The sequence below is a fragment of the Leptosomus discolor genome, chromosome 27 (genome assembly GCF_034619465.1).
Source record: "Leptosomus discolor isolate bLepDis1 chromosome 27, bLepDis1.hap2, whole genome shotgun sequence".
NCBI classification, from domain to species: domain Eukaryota; kingdom Metazoa; phylum Chordata; class Aves; order Leptosomiformes; family Leptosomidae; genus Leptosomus; species Leptosomus discolor.
In genome coordinates this window covers 3,166,301-3,190,677 of record NC_141417.1, presented here as the reverse complement: position 1 = coordinate 3,190,677, position 24,377 = coordinate 3,166,301, and the positions used below count along the sequence as shown (strand labels likewise).

Sequence of the window (24,377 nt, the reverse complement as noted above, 5' to 3'; positions counted from 1 at the left end):
CCTGTGTGGTAGCAGGAATGTGAGGAACCTCTTCAGCAGCCGATTTTCATTTCCCCGGAGAAATAACTCACAGTATTGTCTAGTTTTGTAGTCTGACATACAGCAGTAATGAAGGGAGAAATGACAAAAGTTTCCCAGAATAGTGATGTCTTTAAAGAATTTGTTGTAGCCAGGGAATAGTAGAAGAAAGCGTAACTGATTATTTCTTCTTGCCCTCCGCCTTTGCAGTCAATCGGCCCGGCTCATAGCTTCACTGACAATACAGGGAAGCTGTCTGTGGATGTGCTGCCAAAAGTTTCTGTCCAAATCCATGGAATCCTGCAGAATGGTGATTTCCTATCAGGAGCTCAAGAGACTTGAGTCTGTTAACTGCTGGTGCAGGTTTTCTTGGGAGTGAGAGTATGAGTGCAAGGCTCCAGTAATAATGCTGCCTGAGGATTGCTCCAGAGAGCTCTGCTGATGCATTGAAAAGGGTGGGTTTTACTGCTTGTCCGCAGGCTTGTTTCCCCTGGTGCCTCAGAGGAGTCTCATCTGACTGTGCCTTGGGATCCAGCAGCTCTGCAGACGTACGGAGACGTGTCCCTTGTCGGGATCTTGGTGCATCACTGAGTGGCTTCTTGGAGCATGGCAAGACATCCTCCCCGGCAAGGGGGGTTTGTGCACTGCAACCTCATCTGTTTAGGCTGTAAAAGAAGAAATGACACCAGCCCAGAGCTCTAGGCTCCCTCCTGTCCTGGTTAATTATAGAGCGTACAGAGAGATCCCAGCAACACTGCAGCAATCCCTGTGGTCTTGGCGGTATTGAGCAAATCATCCCACCAGGGGCTCAGGCACTCCGAATAACGCCTGCAGGGGCTCATTTCCCCTGCCTTGCAGTTTGGAGATGGACGCTTGCAGCGTTCTCCCAGGTCCTTGCTGAAGCTGTCTTGTTTTGGTGCAGTGGAAGTTGACTGTTTTGATGTTTGGTTTGGGTTATCTTGGGCCAGGTTCAAATTCTGGTGTCAGACAAACGCCCTGCAGGCACTGACGCAGCTCTGGTTCCCCTTCTGACAGCAACAGTGATGCTGGAATGGGGGCAGGCCGGGACAACTAGGGCTTTCTGTGTCATGAGCAATGTCTCCTAGCCCACGTGGAGACCAGCAGGCAGCGGGGGCAGATTGCAAAGGCCTGGTGCTGCTCTCCTGCCTTTTGTGCCCACTTGCCCGTAAGCAGAGGGCAGAATGAGTCCTGGCTGGGGTAGCCAGCTCTCGGACAGGGCCTTGCCTTTGTTTGCAAGCTGGTTTCCAAATAGCTTCTGCAAAGATGCAGGCAGGCATGGTTTTCTCTCCAGGAGCTGATCTGAGATGTCCTGCTGGGCACAAGCCCTGGCACCCAGCAGGAGGCAGAGTATCGCTGCTGGCTCTGCCAGGGTCCAGCTACCTGGTGCCTATTAGATGTGTAGGGACTGCTGGGGACAGGGGTTTCATGGGGACAGGGGTTTCATGGGGACAGGTCCCAGGGTGGAGAAGGAAAGGGTGCTGAGGCAGACTTGATTCCCCAAGGTGGTTTTGTGGCAAGAGGAATTGTCCCTTGAGAACAGGCTAAGTGTGGGCATTGCTGTCCCAAATCCCAAAGCAGGCTAATCCAAAGCTGCAAAGACTGGAAGGGATTGCTCTGTGGGGCAGCTCTTGGTGTCAAGCTCAGTGTCTGCAGGGAGCCCAGGGCACGTACAGAGGCTGCTTTCTGGATTATGAGATAGCACATCACCGTGCACTCCTGGGGCTAGTACACCGCTGGTGTGGTGTGAGGACTATCAGAGGGTTTTGGGTTACTCCCAGGAGGAGGGGTATCCTTATCACCTGCCTTTGACACAAAACTCAGGTGTCGCGGCTTGGTGGAGAGCCTGGGATGTTCAGCTTCTGCACTGAAGGGGAATGTAGGCTTTGTAGCCTGAGGCTCCCTGTAGACGGCCCAAGTTAGATATATAAACTTTCTGTAAGTGTGAATACTCCCACATCTGTCCTGAACGCTTGGGCATTCAGGCCTCGGAGATTCAGCGCTTACTGCTTCTGTATGTTGGGACCTCCTTGGAGAAACTGGGGCTAACGGTGCTGCCCGGCCACCGAGTTGCTCCTGGAAGGTTGTGGCTGCCCTGAGAGGAGCCCTGGAAGTACCACAGAAGCCTGGATGCACTCTGGTGGGTGAAAGCCTTGCTATGCCTCCGTTCCTGTGTGCTGTGAAACGAGGAAGTAGAATTTACTGAAACACTTTGTCTCCCTGTGCACACTCACGGCTGCAGTCAGAACTGTTGCTGTGCAAGTCGCATTAGGGGCTCAGGCACACAGAGTGTCGGTCTGTCTGGCTGCCAGAGCTCAGTGGGGGAACAGGTGAGTTTGCCATCCTGGTCCTGTCCACCTAAAGCTCAGTTGGTGACGACCAGAGCAGGACAGGGGATGTGGGTGCAGCTTGTAGGGAGACAGAGCTGGCACAAGCATCAAGCACGGGCTGTTTCTGATCTCCCCCTCCTGCCCTGCCTTCTGGCTCTGCACCACCTTCCTAGGTCCTCTGCCCTCTCAACTCCGTCCCTGTCCCTGCCTCTGGGCTCTGTGGTTGTTACCCCTCTGTTTTGGAGCACAGTAAGATCCCAGGGTTGGTTATATTTCTGTCACGGATGTGCTGGCCTTGGTGTTCATCAAATCCCAGTCAGCTAAACCCGCTCGGCTAGCAAAGTACGCTGTGGTTAGCAGAGGCATATTCATCAGGCCAATGGCTCTTTTTAATTTTCTTCCTTTCCTGCTTAGCTTCATTTTTGCTGATGAATTGTATGACACTTGCTTCCATTAATGGAGCTGTATTGCCTCTGTCAGCCTCTGAGGAATAACCAAACTGGCCCAAAGTGTCCCCAGGGCCAATATATCTGATTGCAGCACACAAAATAGACCAGCAAGTACCATCAGCTTGTGATCCAGCAGAAGCCAGCAGCCAAATGGTGCTTTGTCAGATAGTTGACCTGAAAGACTGGTACTGCTGTGTTAGGCTCAAAGAAGTTTTTCTGTCCTCAGTGGAAGGCAGGATGCTCTTAGAGTTTCCCAGGAATGATTTGGCTCTGAGTCCTCATTCTTCTTCCTAGGAACTCTGCTTTAGAGAAGCCAGCGTTGCTCTAAAGGATGGCATGGTCTAAAATCTGACTCTGCTTTTTCAGTTAGAACCTGAAGTCTCGCAAGAAATAACACAGTCCCAGCAAATCAGGTGCTCAGGTGATGGTAGGCATCGTCTGTCTGACAGCCAGCACAAAATCTAAGCTGCCTGCCCCTGGTCATCTGGCTGTGCACAGCCCTCGTAAGCCTGATGGCAGAACTGCAGTCGAATCCCGGCATCAGTTTTCACCCTCAGCCTTGTTGGTCCTCTCCTGTCTCATTCAAATCCCTTCTCCCCAGTTTGCTGTCTACAGAGCAAATGGAGACTTTCCCTTGGAGGGATCTGAGTGGCTCTTCTGAATTTGAGCTCATTCCACTCCAACTTGTTGCTGAACTTCCCTCCCTTTTACTGCACCCCTGTGTTTGGTTTTCAGGCTCAGGACGTGCTCTCCTCCCCTACCTTATGGCCCTCTCTGAGATGAAGACCTCGAGCATCATCACTGCTCTCAGCATGTCATTAATGTCCTTCCTGAGCGTGTCAGCAGCGAGTGTTTGTGCAGCGGGTGGTGCTGGTGAGCCCGGCAAGGCGCTGCTTGCTGGGCAGGAGCTGCAGGAGGGCTGTCTGCAGCTCTCTGGGCAGAGGGCCACAGCAGCTGGGGGATCAGGCAGCAGCGCTGGGCAGCTCAGCCCCTGCAGCACCCTTTGAGGAGGGGCGCAGAACGCTGGTGAGGGGAGCTGTGTGTCCAGCCGCAGCTGCCAGGCTTGAAGCAAAGGCAAGCAGCTGCCTAGTGCCTCCCCCCTCCCCAGGGGTGCTCTGCCCAGGGTGAGAACCCTGAATTCAGTCTGTTAAACACCCAGCGAGCAGCTGGTTGACGAGCACTGCTGAGGTGTTCGACTCTCACTAGCCAAGCCAGGGAAATCCATCATCTGAGTGTTTCTTCTCAGCGACTCGGCTTCGGCAAGCTCCAGGCGTCGTAGCAGGGCTTCTGTTGTTCGGAGCCCCCCAAATGCTTTTGTTCCTGTAAATCCAAGATAACTCTCTGGTTGCTTGTGAGCCCGTGCAGCGTCGCTGCGGGATCGAGGGATCCGATCCCTGGCGTGCTGACTGAGGCTTGCAGGGTGATGTCCCCAATTTCCTTCCTCAAGCAAGTGTGTTGTCGCATCGTAAGGCTTCATCTTCATCCAGTTGCTTGCTGGACAGAAACATGAAGTGCGCTTGAGCTGGCAAATGTGTTTGCTCTGGGTTTTGAGAAGAATTCAAGTGACTTTTTTCTCTCAGACTTCTCTTTTCTTGTTATTGGTTGGTTGGTGTTTGAAACAGTTTTGTCTGCTTGTTCTTCCCTCTGTTGTGTTGACTCTGTGCAGGCTGTGCATTAAGGAGTTATTTGCAGCTGCAGCCCAATAACTCCCCATGTCATCGCTCTCTAATTTGGGGGGGGGGCTGTCCTTTGAGCTGTAAGTGCTAAGTCGATGGGAAGTATTACAGTTATTTAATATTGATGCTGCAGGAGTGCTGGAGGCTCCAGTCAGTTCAAGACCCTTCTGGACAAAGCACTGAGGATACCCAGCAGCCAGCAGAATCAAAGCCTCACTTTGTTGATAGAAAAATAACTGTTCTTTTTGTCTTCTTCTAGAAACTAGATTTTTCATTCCGTGTAGAATATAGTTACAGTTGTCAGAGGTGGCTGTATGTCAACAAATGCACAAAGAAACATTTGTTATGCTAGAGGTTAAGGGGATGTAAGCGGTGTCTTTGTTTAAACCAGTCCTAAGATGTAAGAAAGAGCCTCTAGAAACCAGAGGTGCCTCTGAAAATGCGTGGCAAGGCTCCCTGGGGCTGAGCACCAGTGTCAGGACTCTTTGGGAGAGAAGCAGAGAGGGAAGACCCCAAGGAAGCAGCAGGCAGTTGCAGACACACTGGCAGCATGGCCCAGATTTAAGGAGAAGAGCTTGTTCGTTGAAAGAGGTGTGGAGCTGTAAGGAAACCCCATCTCTTGTTGTTTGAGCCTGTGTTCAGGGAGACAGGAATGTATCTGACTGTCAGCTCCTTTCCCAGATCACCCATCAGCTGGAAGAGCCTGCGTGCTGGCTGACTGCTCACAGCACGGGGCAGAAGCAGCCATCAGCGGGAAGGAGTCCGTTCTTCATTGATCCCCAGGCGGGAGGGCTTGTTCTGCTGGGTGCTGAGTGCCCCAGCTCACCAGAGTGCGCTATGTACTTAAATACAAGTGTAGGTGGAGGGTATGAGGCAGCAGCTTCGCAACTAAGAATGAAACCATTTGATTTGCTAAATCTCTTCTGATCTGAGTAAAAGTGTTGACGTAGCCATGGTGATCCTGGGGTATAAGGGAAGGTTTGGAGGAGAGAGGTTCCTTTTCCTTAGGCTGGCTGGTACCTCTGAAGAAATCCTGCTTGGTTTGCTGGAGTGTGAGCCAGTTTGGTTGCTTTGTTGTAGCCCTGACTTAACAAAATGCCTCTGCCAGGTGCCAGTAAAGGTAAGGGGCCTAGAAAGTTTTTTGCAGTTGCTTCCAAACTCTCTTTTGTTGATAAGCATTCCTTGCTCTTCATTGATGCTCTAAATAAAGGGCACAGGGCTGTGGTTGAAAACAAGAAATGTAATGTTTGAAGATAAATGGTTTACTGTCTCCTTCTGTTTTAGGAGGGAGAGATCTGGCCAAATTCTTCGGCTGAAGTGAAAGTCATCTTTAAACCCCGAGAAGCCAGAGTCTATCGACAAGTGCTCTACTGCGACATCTCAGGTACAAGTGCTCTACTGCGACATCTCTGTCTCCTGCTGCCCACAGGGAAGGTGAAGCACAAATAGTCTTCCAGCCCCCTCGGTGTAGTGCCAGGAAGGGTCCGTGGTCAGCAGGCCAGGGCTGGCACGTGCCCACTGTCCCTGGGGTTTCCATGTTTCTCCTGTCCGAGGCCCTCAGGATGCCTGGCTACAAGCTTGGATCACTGATCCCAGAACAGTCCAAGCAGTGAAGGGTTAAGTTTCCATGCCATGGGTTTGTCAGCATGTGCTTGGCTGTGAGGGGTCTGTAAAGGCCAAAGAACTACAGAGCAAAACAGCTTGAGTGGACGAGCACCAAGTCCCTGTAGACCATTTCCCTCCAAGAGGAGTCTTTATTCCACGGATGCGTCGTCAGACTGCTGAGGTGGTAGAAGCTGAGTTACAAATGTGCTCCCAGACCCTGGATCACCTCCCGCTACCCAGACACAGCCAGGCCTTGGGTGGCTGAGCCCCGCTGAGCACGGGCCGTCTGCGGAAGGACCACTTCTGGCCAGCACGTGCTTCTCTCTCTGCGTGGGAATTGTCACCTTGTGGCTCCGAGTCGATGGCACGTCTGGGCAGCATGGCACAGGGCTTGCTGCACCCAGCAAGGTGAAAGCTGTCCCTGGAAATCAGAGTCGGAGCAGACTGCTAGACAAGCTTTGTGCTCATCCTGTCTTACAGAAGTGCTGCCAAGGCTTTGTCTGGGAGCAGTTATCATTGACCCGCCTGAGTGACACCATTTTTGCCCTTCCGGAGGGGATGGCTTTGCTGTGCTAGCATGGGGCAGGGAACGCTTGCAGCAGGCTGCGTGGTTCGGGTTACCTTGTCCTTCCTCTCCCTCTCTGCATGGTGCTGCTTAAGGTGTTTTTCACGAGTGGGAAATGGCTGTTGGATTTCTATCCCGGGAACGTTATGGTTTTCCCCATCTAAGAGGAAAAGATGCCAGGCCCGGGGTCCTCCAGCAGCCAGGCTGCTGTTCTGGAGGGTGCTGCTGTCACTAACCCAGCCGCTTTGCTGCTCTCCTTACTGCTCTAAGCTACCGGGTACAAATGTCATGAGACAGCTTTTTATTTACACCGTAACTGTGCAGGGTTTAGTTGGCAAATGCCACCTCCGGTAATGACCCAGGGCCTGGGTTGACAAACTGTCTTCCTGCCCAGCAGCTGCAGTTAGAGCTGGGGGAGGAAAGGATTGATTTAAGAAGCCGCTCCCAAGGGATTCCTCACTCAGTGCTGTGCTCCTGGCTCTGGGATTTTTGCTCTGGCAACGAGGGTGCCCATCACTTCGCTGCAGGGATCTCCAGGGCTTGTGCCAGGAGAGCTTTGTTTTGTTGCAGAGAAATAGGAGAACTACTTGCATGCAAGCCTTGAGCTGGTCTGGGAGTTACAGGAAACAGAGCTGGGCAAATGAGCTGCGTTTAGAAAGCGGAGCCTGCTCTTGAAAGACTCTGATGGGCCCTTGGGAGAGCTTAACTCTTCTGCTGGCTCCATGGAAGAGGACCTCGAGGAGGTGTGTGCCCCTTGCTGGGAGTATTTGGAAGCCTTGCCCCAGGGCAGCACTGTGAACGGTGCAGCTGGATCTCATGCCCCACTGGAAAGGGGTTTTGCTGGCCTCCACTTTTTTTGCAGGTGCCTCCATAAGTTGCTTAGCAGATGCTTCTGGGTGAGGTGATTTTTGGAACTGACCAGCACTGTGCAACTTGCCAAGCTGGCAGATAAGAAGTGGTTTGAAATTAGCTCTTGGCAAATAGTTAAGCTCAAAATGAACTCCTTAGTTATTCATGCAAATAAAGCCGTGGCTCTTGATTGCTGGAAGGGAGCACACGGTGGGGGCTCAGAGACCTCAAATTCTTTCTTTTTTTAGGATTTTCTGCATATGAAAATATATTGGGTTACCTCTGATTTCTTCCAAAACCCCTATCTAAGCCACTCTTGTGGGGAGAAGCAAAATCCCAGATGATGATCGCTCCTTAACCTTGTGATGTCCTGCGTCATGTACAGCTGTGGATCTCTGCTTATTGACTTGGTCAGATGGGAATCATGTTCAAAACCAGTCACAAAATACAGGGACGTTCTGAGAACGAGAAACTGAGCGTCAGAAAATAGCAGAAGTTAAGGAGTTTGGCAACCAAGTCCTGTGCTGTTGGGCCACCTACATGCCTATGTATTTGAAAGCAAGGCGGCGATGCCAAACTGTACACCCTGCGTGATGTACCAAGGTGTTATTCCTGCTGAGATCCAGAATCTTCCTCCGCAGTACCTGGTGCAGTTTTGGGACTGAGGATGAGGAGGCTGTAGCCCTCCACACCCTTGGTCTGTGTGCTGTGAGACATGTTGTGGTGGGAGCATCACAGGGCCACAGCCCAGCCGTACCCAGGCCTTGGGTGAAGGCTGGATGCTCCGGAAAGCCCCAGCTCCTAGCAAAGAGGGGGACATAGTCTCTTATTTTCCCTCTCAGCTCTCCTGAATGCTGCCCATAGTTCAGTCTGCTCCTCCTCCTTTGGACAAGCCCTCTCTGAGGTTCACCCGGAAGGAGGAAGAGCAAAACTTTTGGGATTTCCTGACGTTTCAAGTTCAACGTAGGGGTAGAAGAAAGGATGGTTTCCATGGACCTTCAGGAGAGGATGGGGACCACCTGCAGAAGGGGAAGAACTGCCATTGATTTTTCCGATCACAGTGGCTGTGGGACATGTCTCAGCATGATCGTGGACGAAAGCGTGTCACTTGGAAATCTTTGCCATTTCTTAAGAGCTTTGATGGTTTAGACATAGTTGTTAATGGAAAGTAAGGCACACGTGGTGCAAGATGAAGCAATCTTTTGCCAGTGAGCACCCAGTACTGCCTCTCTTACGGTGTCTGGGAGACGGAAATACACAGCCCTCCAGTTAACGCCTGAGCTGTGAGCTCTCATCTCTGCTGTCAGCTGGGCTTTGGCTGGACCCACTTGAATGTTGAATTCAACAAGACCTCCCTAGCTCTTCTTTTCTGGCTTTGGACGTTATCCAACATCCTCATCCCATGGCTGCAAGTCAGCAATCATTGAAAAGGTTGTTCCAGGAGAGTGTGGGGTTGGTTTTTTTTCCAAGTTGTGATTTAGTCAGTGTGGTGTCACACCTGGGCTGCTCTTTGCAGTAAGTCATTGTGGACATTCTTGAATAACTCTATAGAGAAGATTTTTTGAAAGCAACCTTCAATCCCTAATCTGTAATAAATGGTCAGCATCACACAAAAGGAGCTTGAAGGAAAGAGGAGTATTTTTGCACAAAAGCTACAGTGAAGGTTGTATACAACTTCTGGGGCTCTCTTCTCCTCCTTGTGCTACTCACTTTCCATGCAGAGGAGAACGGGACGGCAGGGAGACCCAAGCTGTATTTTGAGCTAGGATTTGGGCCTTTTGGGCTGCTCCGGTGGTTCAGACCAGCCTTCAGATGGAAAGATCTTGCACTACGTCATCTTGGCAGACTTCTGGAAGAAAATTAGCATCCTGGGAGTTTAGCTGGAAGCCTTGTGGTCTCAGTTACCTTTGCCACAAAGGGATGTGTGTATTAACAGTACATTTATGGCTTCTCTGATCTCAGTAGTTTTCCATGACTGCTCAGGGTGCTCCAGGTAAGGTGTCTTCACAAAGCTGAGCTCTTGGTATCATGGTGGGAAGAGGTGAGTGCTTCACCTTCCTGGAGATCATAGAGCCCTGTGCTGTTTAGGCGCTGCTGCAGGAGGTGAGCCCTGGAGCACCCAGGTGTGGAGCTGTATGTTGGGCCCAGGCGGTGGCTGAGCTGTTCTGCCTGCTCTAGGCAGCGCTTGGATGCGTGTGTCACCGTTAGCAGGAGCTTTGCGTTGCTGGGGCTCGTCCTTCTCGGCTCCTGTGCTGTCATCTTTGACTGGCTCAGAACAGATGGCGTGTTTTTACCTTCAGCTCTGTTTGGTGAGCTTTGCGCCTTCACTGACTGGATTTCAAACCTCATCTAAGCCCATGGGAAGAAATTCAGGGGTCATGTTTTAAACTCAGCATTGCCTTTTTGGGGTGCAACCTGATGGCTAAATTAAAAACTAGCTGAAGGGATCGGTTAGAAACTAGAAACCAGCCCCAAGGAATATCTCCTGAGAGAAGGGTCCCTTATCTTCTCCTGCAACATGTAGAGCTGGTCCCATCCAGCCTGGAGTCAGGGACTGGCATTGAGGCAGCCTGGAAAACCCGGGATAACAGAGGGAATTCTTGTACTGAAATAAAACTCTCTCCTCAGGCCGTGAGACAAGGCTGCCCCTGAGTGTCAAAGGGGAAGGCATTGGGCCCCGTCTGCGCTTCAACTTTGACCAGCTGGACATCGGGGAGGTTTTTGTTGGATCAGCCCAGAGCTACGAGGTGAGCAGCAGGGGTTTGCAGGGATTGGGCTGCGTCCCGATGGCTCCCGGGGCAGCAGTGAGCCTCGGGGACCTGTGGGATTTCTGGCAACTCGGGCAGCTGTGAGCAGGGAATATTTGACGTAATAGTCAAATTGGGGGGGTTTCACGGAATCTGGATACTTTTGATGGGGTCTGAAAGGTGTATATGCTGTTTGTGAAGCCCCAGTCCCTGCTTTTTGGCAACCTCCCTTTGAAATCAGCTGGGAGGCTTCATGCAAAAAAAAAACCCACCCACTTGAAAGCCCCTTGACCCATGAAAGCAGCCGTGGGTCAAAAAGGTGAGTGTTCAGAGGCTTTTGGTTCAGCCCTAGAGGCACTGCACCTTTGTACTCTGGCTGTTAAAAAGCAGCTGGAACAAATTTACTGTGTTTGAACTCAAGTCTGTTGCAAATGCTTTTCAGTGAAGTGCCTCCTCCTGATTCCTGGGAGTCGGAGGAAAGCCATCAGCCTCCTGGCTCAGAGCTGTCCCTTGCCAACCGGTCTCTCACCGCACTTCAGACTTGGTGCATCTCTGGCTCTAAAAAGAGCAAAGCATTTCTGGAAATGAAGCAAAGGTACTTTTTACATGTTTGCCTCCCTAGCAACGGTGTGAAGTTTTCTGCCAAAAAAAAAAAAAAAAAATAGAGCACCCGAAAGAGGTAGAAAACGCGGCGATACATCAGGCCAGACGCTTTCAAAAGCTTGACCGAGGCAGGGAAGGACACATTAAGGTGTTTTCTTACCAAAATATTGTGCACTCTATGCATTTGTAATGCTGATACTTCATTGAGTCTCTCTCGATCAATTTATTATTTTCATTACTTGAGAAAAAGTGACTAAGTAATGATACCGTTAGTGCTGTCCTAAGCAGCGAGGCTGGAGGTAAACCTCAGCTCAGCATAGGATCCCTAAGTGCCGTTTGTAACTAAGGTGTAGAACACGTGAGAGGAGAGAGTAGTTTTCGAGTTACCATTGCGGAGTTCGAGTGATGTGAAATCCAAAGCGGAGAGACAAGTCTGTGGAAGTGGCAGGATTTCACCCTGCAAAACTTTGCAGCCTACCCAAAGCAGAGCTACTTGTTTGAGGTAGTGGATCTCTCAAGAGTTCAACAAAATATGTCTTGGGTCCAAATTTGCCTTTTCTTCTAAATAATGGTGAATTTGTAAATGATTGCTGTGAATGTTTAGGAAAGAGACATTCTTTAGACTAGGCGGAGCTGCCATGCACCTCACTCTCATCCTTTCTTGACGTGTCTGGTTGAGCAAAGACTAAGGAACTATCACATTAAAGAAAAAATAAAAGAAACTCAAATTATATACCATAGCAGAGTTGGGGGGTGCTTCTGAAGTTCTAGTGCTGTCCTGAGGTGTCTTCTACATGCCATCAACTTGTCGGCTGCAATGGAAGCTGAACATGTTCTGCCCTTGGCAGGATCAGACTCGTCTGGAGCAGGAGCAGTTGTGTGGTGATTCCCTGGTAATGCTGCAACCGCCCACCCTTGCTCTTAGGGACGGGTCTGAATGAACCTGGTGATGCTGAGCAGGTCCTCTGCACTGCAGCTGCGAGGGGACTGCTCTGCGTCAGCGGAACGACCCCAGGGTGACTGTTTCTGTGAAGTCATCACCGCTTTGCGTGAAAAAACCCCAAAGCAGAACTTGGCCTGCTCTGCTGTATTTTCTTTGCCTTCTGCCGAGCAGCAGCACGCGGCATCCTCTGCCTTTTACAGATGATCGTTGTTTAACCAGAAGACAAGTCAGTAAGAAAGGCAGGTTCCTTACGTGTGCCCACTTTGTCTTCTGGCTGCTGCAGGCGATCCTGTTTAACAAAGGACTCATCGACGCTTCCTTCAGCTTGGTCCCTCCAGCTACAGCTTCGGGCTCCTGCTTCACCTTCCTGCCCCGGGAGGGCACCGTTTTGCCAGACGGGCTCCAGGTCATCCAGATCTCCTTCAGCTCCACCATCCTGGGGCAGTTCACGGAAGAATTCAGGTTCAGTGTGGATGGAAGCCCTGAGCCTGTGACCTTGACTATCAGGTGAGGAGGGTTATGGGAGCTCGGTGGGCACCTCTGCAGCTATCTCTGGGTAACCATCTCCCTCATACCTCATTTTCTGATGGAGCAGAGAAGAACGATGTTGTCTGAGTCTTGGCTCTGACCCTAGCGTCCCCACACCAAGAGCCAAGACTGTTTAACCATGACTCAGTTTGAACCTTGCAAGTGCAACAGCAAATGCAGTGTAAATGTGAGAGGAAATCATAGCCTGGTCTGGGTTGGAAGGGACCTTTAGCAGTCGTCTAGTCCAACCCCCCTGCAGCGGGCAGGGACATCTTTAGCTGCATCAGGTTGCTCAGAGCCCCGTCCAGCCTGACCTTGGATGTCTCCAGGGATGGGGCTTCTGCCCCCTCTCTGGGCAGCCTGTGCCAGTGTTTCACCACCCTCAGTATAAAAAATGTCTTCCTTACAACCAGTCTAAATCTCCCTCTTTCAGTTTAAAACTGTTGTCCCTTGTCCTGTCACTGCAGACAGTGCTAAAAAGTCTGTGCCCATCTTTCTTATAAGCCCCCTTGAAGTACCATTAGGCCGCAATAAGGTCATCTCAGAGCCTTCTCTCCTCCAGGCTGAACAACCCCAACTCTCTCAGCCTGGCCTCATAGGAGAGGTGTTCCAGCCCTCTGATCATTTTTGTGGCCTCCTCTGGACTCGCTCCAACAGTCCATGTCTCTCCTGTGCTGAGGACTCCAGAGCTGGACGCAGCACTGTAGGTGGGGGCTCACCAGCGTGAGGTAGAGGGGAGAATCACCTTCCTCGACCCGCTGGCCAGCTATGACCGTGCTTCCTGTGCTCGCAAGACCCAGTTTGACTTTCAAAGTCTTGGGTTCCTCTGGGAAGCAGCTTTGCCTTCACGGTTGAGCCAGGGTGGCTCTGACTTTCCAGGACATTGTTTGCACAGAATTTGGCAGCAGCAGGTTCCTTTTGTGACCCTTTGATATCTCTGTGTGAGGACCCCGGGGCTTTAAGTGACCACCCATGCTGGAAAAAATTTGAGTGGAGGCTATAGAGGAAAGGCTGCCCAGCCTGGGTACCCAGGAGCTGGGGTGACTCCTTCCTACGGGTAGCTCGTTCCCCCTTGGGCCACGGCAGACAGTGTGATGGCTTTGGGCAGTAGATGGTCCAGGATGTCCCACCTGAACACACAGCAAGGCCAACGCGGCTTTGGAGATGGGCCAGCCTGGGTGATTCTGCAGCCAGAAGCAGGGGTTTTAAAATCCTCTGTTAATAATCCCTACACAATGGGTAGCAGCAGCCTCAACATCATCTCTTCTGCTGATGTGTTGGGACAAGCTGTCCTCCTGGCTCTTGTGCAGCGAGTGCTACGGTACCTCCTTTCTGCAGCCAGAAGAGTGCTGATGCAGGAGATGGGGAGCTCTGCAGCAAGTACTGTCACAAGGACTTGGGCACCATCCCAGGGGCTGGTGCCATTGCAAAAGAGAATCTTCACTGAGCAAAGGGGAGAGGGGAAAAAAACCCAAAGACCTGATGACAGGAGAGGTAGAGCTCACTTCTCGGGACCACAGCAGCATGCGAACTTGTCCCAGCTGGTCTTCCTCATGGGCTGGTGGGATATCGTGGTGTAGGCAGGAAAGCTGGTGCTGGGTGCTCCTGGGCTGCTGCTGTTGGGAGGCACCAGATCAAGGTAGTAAAGAAATGAAAGGAATCTGCAGTTGATTTTACCAATAAAGTAAGGGGAATGAATAAAAAGGAACAAAAAGGTTATTACTTTGCAAGAGAAGAGGGGTGAGTAGGTCTGTTGGCCTCAGTAGAGAAACGGTTATGTTGGCTTTGTGTCTGGAGAGGAAGTGCTGCTTTTTTTGGAAATGGAGAGGGAACATTTCACAATCAAATAATTGATTCTCCTCTGTCCCTCCTGCAGATCGGTCATGGGATGTTACTGCATAAGCAGCTCTCTCCTTGAGCAAGGCAGGTTTCACTTGTAAAGCCGTGCTTATCGTGGGTAGAACCCAGTATTGCTAGGACAGTGCCCGCTGCCTCTGCCCCGCCATGGCCTTGCTCCTGGGGAAGGAAAGAGCTTGTCAGTGGGGCAGCTGTCTTTTGGCTTCCCCACAACCCAATGAAGTGGTCCTTTTTTCCCTGCTGATGCCCTGGCTCCCAGTGCCCAGCATCTCCTCCCCTTCTCTGCGGCCACTCTCTGCCCTGTTCTGCCAGCACCACCCCGGGCTCAGGGCAGACCTTACCTCTCGGTGAACAAGGATTCTCCAGCCCCCCAACTCAAGCTGTTTGTTTTCAAATGCTGTTGAGATGTCCACCCACCAGGTCAAGCTGAGCCTCCCCCTTCAGGAGCTTTTGTGCACTGGATTTAGTTCTCCACGGAGAAAAACTCCCAGTTCTTTTGAACAGAGGCGAGCTGGCTGGTGGGACACTGGGCTGCAAAGGAAGGAACGGGGATGAGAGTTCACGTGGTTCCTCTCCCACCTTGTGTTGTCCTTCCTGCTCTGCAAGGACCTTGATCTCCCTTCACAAATGCATTATTTAATGCTACTGTAGAAGACCACTGTTGCCAAACCCACTGTCTTTCCCCCCCTTTTCTTGCGAGCTGTTCTGTTACCAGCTGTGGTGCACAGAGCTCTGGGCTGGCTCCTTGCCTGAGCCTCTGGGCAGCCATTCAGGTCTACCTGACTTGAGCACAGGTACGGAGCGCTCAGCAGAAATGGCAGTCATTTCCCCACTTGGCTGGCAAGGCTCATCCTTGGCAGTTGCCCAGTGTGATCCCCAGTTGTGGTTGGTGTGGAGGTAGTTTTCCATCGTTTCCTGGCAAGCGCTGTGAGGGAAACCATGTCTGCTCCCTTTGCTCTGCCCAAATTCAGCTGTTGGGGCTTGCGAGGTGAAGTCTGATCAGGTGATGTCCTTGGAGAGGGAACTTGAGCAGCAGCAGGGATTTGCTACCTGATATTCTCAGGAACGGATTCAGCTCCACGAATCGAGAATTAGCGTGGGATTGAAAGTCCTGAAAGTCAGTTTTGGAGTGCTTTTGGACTATGCAATCAGAAGATGCCCAACCCGTAGGTGATTAGTCTTGACTTGGAAACCAGCCTGACAAGGTCCTGAATGCTTGTTTCTTTGGTGCTTAGAAAGAGATGCTGGAAATGGGACACCACAGATGACCGCAGGTCCCTCCTGCGGGACACTGGGCTCTGTTCATGTGCAGAACAGAGCCAGTGGCAGGCCTGTGGATAAAAGGAGAAGGCACAGTCCACTGTGCTCCTTGATTTTTAGCTAAGAGGCAGAGATGACATTGATTAGCATCAACCATGAAATAAATTAATGAACGTTATACAGCTTCGGGTGCTGATTTCAGTGGATGTCAGTGGGTTTTGGAGTTTGGAGCCTGCCTGCTGAATTTAAGGACAGGTGAGACAGTGTAGTGCGTTCAGGACGCCCACGTTCAGTGGTTTAAGACATGTTGTGCTTGGATGTGTCAGCTGGTGCATTGGTGACAAGCTGATACTTTCCTCCAAGATTCAGGTCTTCGCTGTGTAGAACTGTTGCTGCTCTTGTCAATAGATGTTTGGGGCTCCCTTGGATTCATGCCTCAAAATCCTGCATGCATAATGGTTGTGTGGCTCAAGATCTTCTAAGTGTTCATGTACTCCGTGGAAACACCAGTTGCAGCTGAGGAATAGCCAAGCAGGGAACCTGTGGCTGGGAAGGCTGGTTACAATGAGTCCACTTTTGTGTCCATTTCATTCTAGGTGGGGAAACTGAGGCACGGAGCCATCCCTTGTTCAGGGTCCTTCATTGGGCCAGCAGCAACTTGGGGGCATACCCTGCCTGACACGGTGCCCTAAGCCCCACCAGCAGCTCTCAGCTGCTGACCGCTTTGGCTGCCTCCTGTGCACACGGAGGCTGTGCTGAGCACGAGGGTGACGGGCTGATGTGAAACCCTCTGTGGTTCTGAGACCCGCTGTTCTCTGTGGGAGCTGTAACGAAGGCCGAGCACTTTGCGATTCTCTTTAACCAAGCGAGTGCCTCCTCTGCCTGTCTTTGTCCTCACAGGGGCTGTGTCGTCGGACCGATTTTCCATTTCAACGTGCCTTCCCTCCACTTCGGTGACGTCTCCTTTGGTGAGTGTGCCCTGGGCTTGGACCACAGGTTGAGAGGTCTCTGCATGACCAAACTGGAGCACTTTAACACTTGAGCATCTGTCACTTGTGTCCCTCCATAGCAGCCTTCAGGGGTTTAAAACCAGGGCTGCTGCTTGCTTAGGCGGTATTTTGCCATCATGAGATCAAATAGGACCAAAGGAATAGGAAGTCGGTATTTTCTGCTGTCCCTCAGAGTTTGTTCAGCCCCAACCCCCCAGTCCTTGGCAGCAGAATGACTGTGAAGGTCCTCGTCCCCAAAGGGAGTTCAAACTGCATACTGGCCTGTGGCTGCTCTGGGTAAATGTTCCTGTTGCAAGGCAAGGACACCATTGACCCACCTGACCTTTAGTGTGAGAAGCTAATTAGTGCTGTGAGGACACCTCCTTATCACCTACCAGGTAATCTGCCCGAGCAATAGCTCTGCACCAGGCACTGACCTCCTCAGAGATGTGGGCTCCTCCTTCCCCACCGAAAGCCCAGCTCTGCTGACAGAGCCCGTGGCTGAGCGTCTCCTTTGAAATGCAGATTCTGGTTCTCCATCTCAGTCTCACAAAAGGCTTTTTACTGAGATGATCCGAAGCTTCAATGTGAAATCAGCTGTGGAATGATTGAAGGGCCATTATCATTCTGCCCCCAGGATGCCCCTGTGTTTTCATGCTGTTCAGGGACTGTTTAAGAAAACTCATTACCTTTCCTGAGCTGCTTCCTCCCCTCTCCATCACCACTCTGCCACTTCTTTGTTTCCTTTTGAATACATAAAACCCCAACGCACCAGAAATAGGGTTGTGCAATAGGAGATTCTTCCTCCTTAATCTGATTTCATTAATAAGGCCTTTGCCGCGGAAGGCAGCTGTTGTATTTTTGCTTTTTAACTGTGCTGCTGACAGTTTTCTGCATCTGGCGGCTTCAGTTCTGTTCGGGGTTGTGAAGTCTGTGTTTGTCCTTTCTGTGCACCTCCTGCCTCTCTGCTGGAGTGATCGCTGGAGGTGGCCATGGTCACTGTTGGGCATGGAGAATCTACCAGCTGTAGGCACATGGAGAAACTACCTCCTGTAGATGGTTTTCCCTCGCATTGCATTCAAATAACTGTTGGTAAGCAGGCGGTGGCAGGCATCTCCTCCTCGCCAGCCAAGCCAGATGTCCGCTCCAGAGCAGGCTGAGGGCTGATGTCCTGTCTCTGCAGGACATCCCCACCAGGTGTGGTTGTATCCCTGGTTTTCCATTATCGAAAGCGAGTGTCAAAGCTAAAGTGCCGCAAACCTTTGCAGGCAGTAGTCAAAGCCAGCGTGCAGCGTGGGGGTGGTGTCCCCATTTGTCAGGTGAGGTGAGATGTGGTTCCTGCTAATGGCTCAGCAAGTATCAGGTTTGCCTCCAGGGAAGGGGCTGTGAGTTGTCACGTGCTCAGTCTGGTTGCTCCAAACCAGGAGGTGCCCTAAGGATCCTGCCTAGAGAAGCTGCCTCAGATTGCTTTGCATCATGCTGTAGTTCCCAATTTCATCCTTCCTTTCTCTTACTGTAGCTTCTCCTCGATGACAATCCACTCCTTTTATACATTGAAAACTGTGGGAGGAGTGTTTGTGGAGTTAACAGGGAATGTTATGGGTTGAATTTTCAGAAGAAATAGTCTGTCTGGATGCAGACTCCTCCGTGAGAAACAACTAGTACTAGTTTTGGTGAGAGTGCTCCTCACAGTTAGAGAGAGAAAAACTGGTGTTCAGCATCGCTAAGAGTGGGCGTTTCCAAGGAAGCAATCCGTGATCAGCGTAAGAGGGAACTTAAGTGACAACCAGTTCCTCGCTTAGCTTCTCCATCAGCTGTAATTCAGATCAAAAAGAGCTGAACTCCAAGTGCAGTTTGAGCATAAGAGAATATTCATATGAGGAATCATGGGATAACTGGCAGATAAATTCATATTTGTGTTGTTTTCCCAGGTTTTCCTTGTACCCTGTCATGTCGCCTTACTAGCAAGTCCTTGGTGCCCCTGACCTTCAACCTTCGCATTCCTGGGGATGGCTCGGGAGAGCCCAGTGTCAGCAGTTTTGTTCAGGTGGCAGACAACACTCGGTCATCCTGGAGAAAAGGAGCCCAAAGTCACGTCAAGCCGACGGAATTTACCATAACGCCCTGCAGAGGGACCCTCCGCTCCCAGGGACACCTGGATATCCAGGTAGGGGAAGAGTCCAACCCTACGTGCTTCAGCAGGTGGAGCTGAAGCTTCACGGATGTATGGGAGGGCTTTGGTGATGCTGGCTTGGAGCATAACAGAGTGAGATCCCTGCAGTAGCGTTGGGCTTTTGTTAGCTGGGTTACTGGGGGGCTTTTCTGAAGGAGAAACGTTCTGTTTCCAAAACCGTAAGCTGAAGACCATGTACCATGTGTTCAAGTACAGAAGCCATTCATGTGTTTGAGAGCTGCTTGGAGCGATTTCTTTGATTTAGAGTGGGCAGAGGAAGGATGAGGACAGAAGGTGGCTGTTAAAAAGAGAGATGTCACTGTATAAAGCAGTTTGCTTTTCTTCCCGATCTTATTTCTCCTCTCCTGTTATGCAGAATGAGTTGTGTTCACCGCGGCCATCTCCAACGGATACTACAAAAGCTCTGGCAGCCATGAGTGGCACATCTTCTGTGTTGTCACGCTGTTTGTGGTCTTTTGCTGGGCGCCATTTTGCCCTCTGCTTCCCGCTGTAAAGCTGAACTCATTCTGTTAAAGTCAACAGATTTCCCCTGGATTTTTGCTGTTGTAGTTGAGATTAAAAATTAGTCCCTTGATTTTAATACGGTGGTGGGTAGAGCATTAGTCTAATTGTGCTTTAATTTGCCCTACATGTGTCCTGCTAACTGCAAGGTGTATTTAACAAAGCAGATGTTGTCAGAAGCCTTTTGTTCCTCCCAGAGGCAGTGTTCTACCCGTGGGCCAGCAGCAGAATTAAGGCAAAATTGTCCCTTTCCTTACCATGGAACAAGAACCGGAGGGCACCACCCTTGGATAATGGCTTTTGGGAGTCATGAAGTGTTTGATGCTCTTCTCTTCCACCAGGTCACCCTGTGCTCCAACACGGTGAGGAGCTACGAGCTGGCACTGGTGGTGGACGTGGATGGTGTGGGCAAGGAGGTGTCGGCGCTGCTCCTCACAGCCAGGTATCAGCGCTTTCCTTGCAGCTCCTCGTCTCTCCTTGTGCACCCATCACCAGCACGTTGCCTCGCACCTGGTTTGTTGGCTCCAGCTCCAAATGAGAAGTGTTGCTCAATGAGCGAGTTCTGCCCAGCTGGCTACGAGGACAGCAGGGCTTTGAAAGCAGCCCGTGTGGAGAAGCACCCGTGCTCAGCGGACAGGCACGGCCCTGAGCCTTTTTTGAGAGGGAACAGTAATTATACTCATTATTGGCCTTGGTTTTGGTGCTTGAGGTGTAACAAATTTCCAGAGGGCCACCTCTCCTCCCTGCAAGTGGTGGGCTTGTGCTGGGCTGCGACCGAAATACAACATTTGTTTGGGACGCAGCGAGCAGCCTGCTGAAAGCTGGTGTCTGGTTCGGTTGGTGAAGACACATGCAAATGGGAAAGGGGCTTAGGGTAGGACTGGTGAGGGAAAAACAAAGGCAAGATCTTATGAAGGGGAAAGCAGTCCTTGATGTGGAAGGTGAGTGAGCTCAGGTTTCTTTTGAGCATCAATGTTCTCAGACTTCAGCCAAAAGTTGTTCTTGCTGCAGCCAGACTCAGTCCTGTTGGGCTGCAGTGGGTGTCAGTTTAATGACAAGAGGGGTGCAGTTCCCTGGTGCTGTTCCCTCGTCCAGGCAGAGTCATCCAGTCAGCGCCTGGGCTGCAGTTTTGTAAAAGAAGAGCAAGTGGGCAGAGACAGCGCACGGACCCGTGGGGGTGAAGGGCCAAGGTAGCTGTAGGAGCTGGGAGAGAATGATCACCCGCTGCACGAGGCAGGTGGTGGCCTGTGCCCTCCATCTCTGGGGCAAATGGCTGAGTTTTCAGACAGGGCAACAGTGGTGTGGGAGAGGAGGGAGTCTTTTTACTGGAGTCTTGGTTCCTTGAGTCTTGGTGAGCCGTGGTCCTCAGTGGGAAGGCTCCTCCAGAGCTCGTGCCTTGCTGGGACCGTTGGGAGGGTCCTTGCAAGCTTCCTAGGGCAGAGGAGGGGCAGAGCTGGTTGGACAGCTCTGGGACAGGGCACCGTGCTCTGCCTGGGCCCTTGGCAGCCTCTGTGATGCTGAGTCTCAGGGTTTGCCTCTCCTTTACAAGAGGTTGTTGAGTAAAACCAAGTCAAAGGTGATTTATGGATATATCCATACAGGATATGACCCTATCACTGTAGGGGTATTAAAGGTCTATTTGACAGTGACAAATGTGTTAGGCTCCGTTTCACGCTGTCTGGGGAGTGAACATTCTACATTCTCTCAGTGTGTCCAATTCCCTTTCGGCCATCTCTTTGCCTAGATGCGTGGTGCCTCTGCTGCGAGCGCTCATCCCCGTCGTGACGTTTGAACAGTGCCTACTGAAATTCCCTTGCCAGCAGACGCTGACCCTTGTCAACGACAGCGATCTTCCAGGCTGCTACAGGGTTCTTCCTCAGGTTTGGCATCGCGTCCGCCTCCTGCCCTCAAATGTTATCGAGGGGTTTATTAAGGAAAAAAAAGTGATTTGGATAAGACCTTGCTAGTTGAAATTCAAACCTAAAGGTTTGCTGAGAACAGGAACCTACCTGAGTATAATCTTTAGGAAGCAGTTAAAGAGGAGCCTACCTGAATATAAACTTTAGGAAGCAGTTGATATTCTGGTCTTTGGGATGCTTTCATGCAGGAGAACTTAGAGGGTTGTGAAAAGCTGCTGCGAGGAGGCTGCCGGCACAGGAGTGGGTGTTTGTGGATGCAGCAGCTTTTGAACACCCTGAGGGTGCTAAGCCCATGCAAGTCTTGCATGTTGTGTTGTGCCTTTCTGCGTTTCTCCTAGGGATTTTTAAAAATGTGTGTGAGTTGCCAATACGGTAGATGTTAAGGAGTTTAAAGTTTCCTCAAAGGTCCCTCTGAAGTGGCATTTGCTTCTGTCCCTTGCAGAAACGCAAGGAGGACGCTGCTGTGCGGTACTACAGCCCTGTGCCGTGTGGGATCATCCAGCCTCACAGCTCGGTGGAGGTCCCGTTCACACTGGAAGCCCAGGTGATGGGGAAGCAGGACACCATCGCTCGTATCGCGGTGTTTGGGAGTGAAAGATCCCCACTGGTGAGTGCGAGGGGAGAAGTGTGCCTTTGTGCGACTCATCTTGGTGGGGCATGAAGTGTAGAGGGCTTCTTCCAGGGAAAACAAGAGCTTGATATGGCTGGTGTGGGCGAGAAGAGGAGGGATTCATGGCGTAAGCAACAGCTAATGCCTAGAGAAGAGGAAGGATGGTATCCTCTTCGGTGGTGATCTACGTGTCCGATACAGCATGTAATGATGGATATGGGAGATGCCATAAGAAGCCCAGTCTGAAACCCAGCACAGTCCCTGGGTCTCGTACTCTGCTGTGTCATTAGATGAACAGTGACTGCTGCTTCGTTGGGGCTTTTGTTCGGGAGCGCCCAGGGACCTCCCCGAATGCCGCTAAAGCAAGCGCTGTGTAAGAAACCATGCTGAGGGGATGTTTTGTGCAAGGCTGGATTTGAGCTTTCCTGAAGGTAACAGTGTGGAAGAGGTGTGAAGACGGCAGCGTGGGGAACAGGGTTTCTTTATCCTCTGGTAGCGGGAGCTTGTGACTTTCAGATGGGATCACTCCGGCTTCCACACTTGCTCCAGGCTTTCTGTTTCAGTCTTACAACACTGAAAACTCCAAACAGATGTAGTTATCCCCAGCCTAGGAGTACCCTTAGAGCTGTCTAGTCTTTTTAAACTTTTGCTGTTGTTTTTTTTTATCTTTCCTACCTGCATCTTGGAGCAGAAAATCCATCTAGTGAGCATTGGAGAAGGACCGGTTGTCTACGTGCAGCCGAGTAAGATAAATTTCGGCAATATCCAAGTTCTACAAGATGCTTCTCGAGCTCTCTGCCTCTCCAATCAGACTGTCATCCCTGCGTCCTTCCGGGCAGAGATGGTAAGTAGCTGTGGGGCTATTTTCCAATGAAAAGGACTGTGACTTGATTTTTACATGCAACGTTTCCATATTGCTGTCTGAGAGAGAAGGCAAGCTATTCCGTCGCAATGCGGCACGAGGAGCCTGGCTCTGGGGGCAGCTTTAGCTGGGGCACCCCTCAGTTAAGTAGAGTTTGCATAGATTTTTGAGCAGAAATGAGTCTGGATCATTTTTACAAGTTCTGCCTTTATTTTGTGGAAGGTATTTAGCTGTGAGAGTCGTGGGGTTTGGAGCTCTGAGCTCAAGAGCACCCTGTGCCCTTTTGCTCCTGAAAGAGCACGGATTTCCCTACGGTTTGCCTCTTGCATCTGCATTCACTTTGTGTCAAACTGCTGTTAATGGTAGAAACGAGGGTGTGAGGTCTGTCCTCAAACTGCTCCTGGCGAGGCGAGTTTCACACCTACTGGGGGTCAAACCAGCTGGGTTGTTGCAGAAAAATACACTTTCAAGGTTGTGTACTTTCAGCCTGCGGACTCCGTCGTGTGGCAGAGCCTCTCTGGAGACCGGCTGCAGAAAAAGGCTGTTTAATTCCTGGAGGCTGCCTCGTGTGCCAAGCTGCCTAGCAGAAAGAGATTGGGTTGCTCCCCTGGCAGGGAGAGCAAGGCTGCTGCCACCAGGAAGGGCTCGTGTGCTGAGGCTGGGTGGGATGTGCTCCCTGCTGTGAGGGGCTCGGAAGAGGTTTGTTCTCCATGCTAGGTGGGTTGGACTTGTGGAGCTGGTAAACCCAGCCCTGGCACGGCAGGCTTGGCTGTGTCTGTGGATAAAGCACCAGGCAGTGTGTGAGAGTCCAGGCTCAGCCTCCTGGGCCAAGGAGGAAGGGGCTGAATTTCCCTCTTGCTGCTTTTCCAGCTGTTTGGGGGATAAATGTAACCTCCAAGTGGGGGATTCCCAGGGCAGCTTTCTTTGACTCCACACTGAAAATGCACTTTCCATCTCTGCAGAGAGCAGGCCACCTCGGATGGGTGGTGCTGGTGTATAAATGCTGAGTTTTGCATGCTTGTACCAGGCACTGACAGGCAGAGCTGTTGAGGTACTGCTGTCCCGGGGTGATGCCTTCCCTCCCTCCCCTGGGCAGCTTGCAGTGGACCCGGGGGGGCTGGCAGGGGTAGATGTGCCTCTCCATTGCCTCAGGGCCCTATTGTATGGGACTGAGCAATAAATCCTATCCTGCTTCACTGCAATCCCTGCCAATATTGTGCCTAATCAACAAGCAGAACAATAATATGAGTGGTTCGGGGATGGTTTCTTTCCCTGCAGTGAGATGGGCTCTGCTGCTCCATAGTCCCCGCTGCTGACTCCCCAGGGTTGAGTTACCCCCTGGTGAGCATCTCAGCTTCTCAGGACAGCTGCTGCTATCATGGAGATGTTCAAGCAGGCAGGTCCAGAGAACCTGCTCGATGAGTTGTTTCAACGAGGGCCCTTCAGACTCCTCAGCACGGTGATGCTGAGCCTGCCGGGCAGGAGCAGCACTGTGGAGGTGAGGTGTGCTCCAGCTGCTCCCCTGCCCTCAGCAGCTGCCTGCTTTGGTGCTGTTTTGGTGCCTCAGTTGAAGTTTTGCCCTTTTGCTGCTGCCTTAGGCTGCCTGGCAGTTTCTTGATGGACAGAAGAGAGGACTGGATAATTTTAGAACTCAAATTTGAGATGCAGTGGGGTGTCAGGGTGACTTGCACACGTACATCCGAGAGCAGAACTGGCTCCGGCTGCCCCTTAGCCTAGCTGGTGGGTGGCTTGGGCATCCTTCGTTCACTTGTGCCCTGAACCCAAGTCTTGTGCTCTCTAAGATGCCAAAGCCTCTGCTTTGATTTCCTGCTTGGAGATCACTGCAGGACGGTG

The 24,377-nt window shown here is 51.4% G+C and overlaps 1 protein-coding gene across 1 annotated transcript in view; it reads left to right on the top strand.

Moving 5' to 3' along the window:
• The window catches only part of LOC147413516 (axonemal central pair apparatus protein HYDIN-like), a 69,222-nt gene that overhangs the window by 25,194 nt on the left and 19,651 nt on the right, over positions 1–24,377 (top strand). The window contains exons 9-17 of the mRNA XM_086478741.1: positions 5,776–5,875; positions 10,139–10,257; positions 12,087–12,310; positions 16,349–16,416; positions 18,369–18,604; positions 19,474–19,574; positions 20,877–21,012; positions 21,494–21,658; positions 22,353–22,505. Coding sequence (XP_086334867.1) covers positions 5,776–5,875; positions 10,139–10,257; positions 12,087–12,310; positions 16,349–16,416; positions 18,369–18,604; positions 19,474–19,574; positions 20,877–21,012; positions 21,494–21,658; positions 22,353–22,505 — 1,302 coding nt within the window. The remainder of the gene's footprint in view (positions 1–5,775; positions 5,876–10,138; positions 10,258–12,086; positions 12,311–16,348; positions 16,417–18,368; positions 18,605–19,473; positions 19,575–20,876; positions 21,013–21,493; positions 21,659–22,352; positions 22,506–24,377) is intronic.